The following is a 6,000-nucleotide window of genomic DNA, read 5'->3' on the forward strand; positions in this document are numbered from 1 at the left end:
CTACGGCCACGTTCAGATGGTTTTCGTATGTGCCACCGGCACTGGTACCACAAAACTACAAATTCCATTAATGTTCATCGAGTTTGCTTTTGATTTTGTCCATTTTCACTTGCCTCAACAGGTCTTCACAAGTAGATATATATATATATATATATATATATATATGTATATATATATATATGTATATATATATATATATATATATTAATAAATTATGCATATGTATATATGCATATGTATATATGCATATATATATATATATATATATATATATATATTATTTATTATTATCATTTAATTGAATGCCACACATCCATTTCCAAGTATATATATGTGTGTGTGTGTGTGTGGCTGTGTGGTAAGAAGTTTGCTTCCCAACCATATGGTTCCTGGTTCAATCCCAGTGCATTGCACCTTGGGCAAGTGTCTTCTAATATAGCCCTGAGACAACCAGAGCCTGTAATTCAAAGGGGCCAGCCTTGTCACATTTTGTGTCATGCTGAATCTCCCCGAGAACTACATTAAGGGTACACGTCTGTGGAGTACTCAGCCACTTGCACGTTTATTTCACTAGCAAGCTGTTTTGTTGATTGGAGCAATAGCAACGGATTGCCAGTAAAAAATTGTGTGTGTGTGCGAATGTGGGTATGTGTGTGGATGTATGTGAATATGTGTGTGGGGTGTGTGTGTATATATATGTGTTTGTGTGTGGGTGTGGTTGTATCATTCAGCATGGGTTGGATGATTTGACTGAGGTCTGGCAAACCAGATGCTTGCACCAGGCTCCAATCTGATCTGGCAGAGTTTCTACAGCTGGATGCCCTTCCTAACGCCAACCACTCCGAGAGTGAAGTGAGTGCTTTTACGTGCCACTGGCACGAGGGCCAGTCTGGTGTTACTGGCAACAGCCACACTCAAATGGTGTTTTTTATGTGCCACCTGCAAGGCCAGTGGCACTGGCCACGACCTCACTCGAATGTTTTTTTCACATGCCACCAGTATCCAAGTGCCAGGAAGGCGACTGTGTGTGTGGCTGTGTGGATGGTGTGTCTATACCCATCGACAAACTGTTAAAACAAAATTTAATTATTAATAGTTATCGCCATACTAATATGGCAGTCTATAAATATAAGACTAAAGCTGTCGCTGATTAGCTCCAAGAGGCCACTGCCTCTTGCTAGCTATATGACACGCGAACCTGCGTCCATTACTACCTGCTGGTTCTGACTACGCTGCATTGTTAAAGGGCAACAACCCTGAAACATGTCTGCAGATGTCTGACCAGCAAGGTGAAGCGGCTGACCTCCCCTGTTCGAAGGTTGTAATGGACGCAGGTTCGTGTGTCATATAGCTAGCTAGAGGCCGTGGCCTCTTGGAGCTAATCAGCGACAGCTTTAGTCTTATATTTATAGACTGCCATATTAGTATGGCGATAACTATTAATATCCAGTAACGCTGCCGTAATCTCCTTTAGAGAGACTTAGTAATTTTAATATTTCTAAAATTTAATTAGTGAGATACAAATCTGTGCTATCATTTACCATTTAATGAATTTAATTTAATTACCAATTATGTTCTGTTCATTAAGGTATTTAATGAGCTTCTTTTAATTGATAACTCTACCCTCTTTGAGGAATTTAATGAATTTGTGACTTTAATTACTACTCTGATTGTTAAGTTATATTTTGCCTTCTACTTGCTTCAGTCATTAGACTGTAGCCATTCTGGGGCACCTCCTGATGGAAGAGCACCTTTTGTCTTGAAACCGAAGATGGTCATTTTTATTCTAGTGCTGACTTAAGCCACTCAAGCTATATATATCAAATCAAATCAAATCAAAACAAATCAAAATAGATGAACATTAATGGAATTGTATCTTTGTGGTACCAGTGCCGGTGGCACACAAGAAAACCATCCGAACGTGGCCGTAGCCAGTACCGCACCGACTGGCCTCCGTGCTGTGGGCACGTAACAAACACCATCCGATCGTGGCCGTTCGCCAGCCTCATCTGGCACCTGTGTCGGTGGCACATAAAAACACCATCCGAAGACCCGGCAAGACTAGTCAGGCCATAACCCGTGGCCCCTACCTGGGACGTAGTCAGTCCACCTGTGCATACCTTTCTTCTTGTGACACTTGTGAAGACCTGTTGAGGCAAGTGAAAATCAAAACAAATCAAAATAGATGAACATCAATGGAATTTGTATCTTTGTGGTACCAGTGCCGGTGGCACGTGGCACACAAGAAAACCATCCGAACGTGGCCGTAGCCAGTACCGCATCGACTGGCCTCCGTGCTGTGGGCACGTAACAAACACCATCCGATCGTGGCCGTTTGCCAGCCTCATCTGGCACCTGTGTCGGTGGCACATAAAAATACCATCCGAGCGTGGCCGTCTGCCAGCCTCGTCTGGCACCTGTGTCGGTGGCACATAAAAAACACCATCCGAGCGTGGCCGTTTGCCAGCCTCGTCTGGCACCTGTGTCAGTGGCACATAAAATCACCCACTACACTCTCGGAGTGGTTGGCGTTAGGAAGGGCATCCAGCTGTAGAAACACTGCCAGATCTGACTGGACTGGTGCAGCCTTCGGGCTTCCCAGACCCCAGTTGAACCGTCCAACCCATGCTAGCATGGAAAGCGGACGTTAAATGATGATGATGATGATGATGATGATATATATATATATATAAAATGTCCTAGGGTTGATTTGTTTGGCTAAAACACTTCAAGGTATTACCCCAGCATGGCCACAGTCGAATGACTAAAACACATAATGGATAAAAATAAATTAATCTCCTTCACCACCACTGCCATCACCATTACCACGGCGATGGCCACACCACCACCACTGCCACCACCACCACTATCCCTACCACCACCATCACCACTGTTGTTACTTTAATAACTCTCTCTGCTCTGTCTGATCGTCAAAATAATTAACAAACTTATCAGTTTAATTAGCAAATTTACTTTGGCCATTAAAGATTTTGAATGATCTTATTACCTTAATTAGCAAGTCTTATCCCAACCTTAAAGTATTTAACGATCAATACAAGTGGCACAGGAGGAGGAGGCATGGCTGGGTGGTAAGGAGCAGGCTTCCCAACCAAGCAAAGCCTTGTGAGCGGATTTGATAGATGGAAACTAAAAGAAGCCTGTCGTATCTGTGTGTGTGTGTTGTGCTCCACCATCATTTGACAACCAGATTTGTTTTCATCTCCATAACTTAAGGGGTTGGCAAAAGGGACCAGGTTCCCAAGCTTGAAAAAAAAGACCAAAAAGGGACTGGGTTCAATTCATTTGACTAAGAATTCTTCAAGGCAGTGCTACAGCATGGCCATAGTCTAATCACTGAAACAAGATAAAAGATATTGCTTTAATTGGCAAGTCTACTCCTTTCCTTCATTAAAATATTTAACGAACTTGCTGCTTTAATTAGCAAGTCTCACCATTCAAGTATATAATTGGTTTTAGAGTTGGGGTTGCCTGCCTTTAGCCTTTTCCTTTCCCAAGGAACTCACAAGGCAGTGAAGGTTTGTGCCTGGAGTATTTTTCCCTAACAGGCCAATTAACTCATAACTGGTACCCTGATAGGGGCCACTAATCTGGGTCAGAGCAGCCCTGGGAACAATAGTAGCTAAGTGGTGGTTCCACAGTTTTTAAAATCCTACAATTCCCTAACCAGGGACCTCACAACCAGATGCCGTTTCCAGCCATACCCAAGACAAGGAATGGGGCCCTTCAAGAGGTTCAGTGTCCTTATTGACACCTTTCTGGCAACTGCAGGACAGATGGATCTCTCTGACCCTGTAAGGCCCCTCCAGTGTAAAACCTGCAGCTGGCCACTGGTCACAGCATCAGTCTGAGCTTGCTGAATCGTTGTGGTCAGACCTCAACACCTAAAGAGTAGGATCGGATTGCACAAGATCATTTTCAAGCTATTAAATGCAGGCAGGAAGCAAATCCATGCTACATCAAGGATCAGGTTACATGAGCATTTGAGGGTATGCTGCTTTTTCTTGTGATCTTTGGACATGAAAAAACCTTTAACCCTTTAGTGTTCAGATTACTCTGTTAAATGTAATGCTTTTTTTATTTAAATTGTTTTGAATTAATCATTCATTATCTTATAGCTTTGAGGTTTCAATGATGTGATTGTTTATTTTTAGGTTTATTTTTAGGTTTAGTGTGAGAGGCTAGATATGTCCAGTTGAATATAAAATATGTAGAATATATTGGGCCGGATTTGGCCAGTTTAAACACGAAAGGGTTAAGTGTACTCCATCCTGCCAATAGTGCCTAAGTACTTAACAAGCTTATTGTTACGTACTTGCTAATTATAGCAAGCTTATTGCTTATTAGCAAGTCTACTTCCTCCCTTTCTTTGAGTATTTAACAAGCTTTATTGCTTTAATTAGCAAGTCTGCCCTCTCATCGTTACAGCATTTAACAAGCTTATTAGCTTAATTAGCAAGTCTACTTCATTTGACCATTAAGATATCTAACAAATTTATTTCTGTAACTACCAAGTATTCTCCAGTTGATTGTTAAGGTATTTAACAACCATATTACTTCAATTAGCGAGTCTACTCTGTCCCATCGTTAAGGTGTTTAATGAACTTTTTACTTTAATTAGCAACTCTACACTTCTATACAAGTGTTTTGATAATTAACATTTTCCTTTTAATTACTCTTCTTGTTTATCCAATTTGATTATTAAAATATTTAATGAGTTCACTCCTTTAATTAGTAAGTTTGTTCAATCATTAAAGTAATTAATGAACTTATTACTTTGATTTGAAAGTTTGCTCCATCTCATTGATAATGAACTAATTAAAATTGCTAATTAAAGTAATAATGAATTTATTACTTTAATTAGTTAGTGTACTCCTCTGTCCAGTCATTAAAATATTTAACAAGCTTCTTATCTTAATTACTCTATTTGTGAATCATTATATTTTCCTAACGACATCGTCTGCTCTTCTCGTTAACAGGCTGGTGTGATTGAAGGGTCCGTTATAATGTCAGTTGTTGGAATCATAAGGTAAGAAGATGGTGTCTTATATTTTGTGGGATGTTGGGAAAGGGTTAGGGGATACCCGTACTCCTTTTTTACCCCCTCATCCCACCACCCATTCTTTTTAAACATCGTTTATGCAATGGAAAAGATGTTGTGAATGTTGTTGCTGTTATTGTTGTTGTTGTTGTTTAGTGCCTTCCACCCCACCCCTGTCCTCCAGGATCAACACTCAACACGGGACCTATGAGGAGAGGCACGATGTGCCACTATGGAATTTCAATTAAATTAATTAAAATTTTGCACTGACTTTACTGTTTGGTTTTCCTGCAGAGTATGCCCCTGAGTATCTTTTTTTTCTTCTTCTTCTTCCATGTGGCTGTGTGGTTAAGAAGCTCAATTTGCAACCATGTGGTTCTGGGTTCAGTCCCACCGCATGGCTCCTTGGGCAAGTGTCATCTGCTATAGTCAAAGCCTTGTGAGTGGATTTGGTAGATGGAAACTGAAGGAAGCCTGCAGTGTTTATATGTGTCTGTGTTTGTATCCCCACCACCACTTGATAACCAGTGTTGGTGTGCTTATGTCCCATAACTTAGTGGTTCCGCAAGAGAGGTAAATTAAAGTAAATAATGGGGTTGATTAATTCAATTAAGAATCCTTGAAGGTGGTGCCCCAGCATGGCCTCAGTCTAATGATTGAAACAAAGAATATATTTGATATAGTAATAACCTCATGCATTTCAAAGCTCCTCTGCAGTCATTGGCTACCATATGCCTTTCTACAGCTGGATATTTTCCAGAGTTGGATAAACATGTGGAACTCCACTATTGTATAGGATTAACATAACAAAGTGGGGGGAGCTGGGAGGCACGTTGGCACACCAGGCGAAATGCTTAACGGTATTTTGTCTGCCGTTACGTTCTGAGTTCAAATTCCACCGAGGTCGACTTTGCCTTTCATCCTTTCGGGGTCGATAAATT

General features: G+C 40.9%; 1 protein-coding gene across 3 annotated transcripts in view; it reads left to right on the plus strand.

The window, feature by feature from the left end:
- The window catches only part of LOC115226205 (amino acid transporter AVT3C-like), a 157,833-nt gene that overhangs the window by 49,951 nt on the left and 101,882 nt on the right, over positions 1–6,000 (plus strand). For all 3 annotated transcript variants that reach the window (XM_029797221.2, XM_029797222.2, XM_029797223.2), the window contains exon 2: positions 4,998–5,047. In XM_029797221.2, the coding sequence (XP_029653081.1) occupies positions 4,998–5,047 (50 nt within the window). The remainder of the gene's footprint in view (positions 1–4,997; positions 5,048–6,000) is intronic.

This window comes from Octopus sinensis, linkage group LG29, assembly GCF_006345805.1.
Source record: "Octopus sinensis linkage group LG29, ASM634580v1, whole genome shotgun sequence".
In the NCBI taxonomy this organism is placed as follows: Eukaryota; Metazoa; Mollusca; class Cephalopoda; order Octopoda; family Octopodidae; genus Octopus; species Octopus sinensis.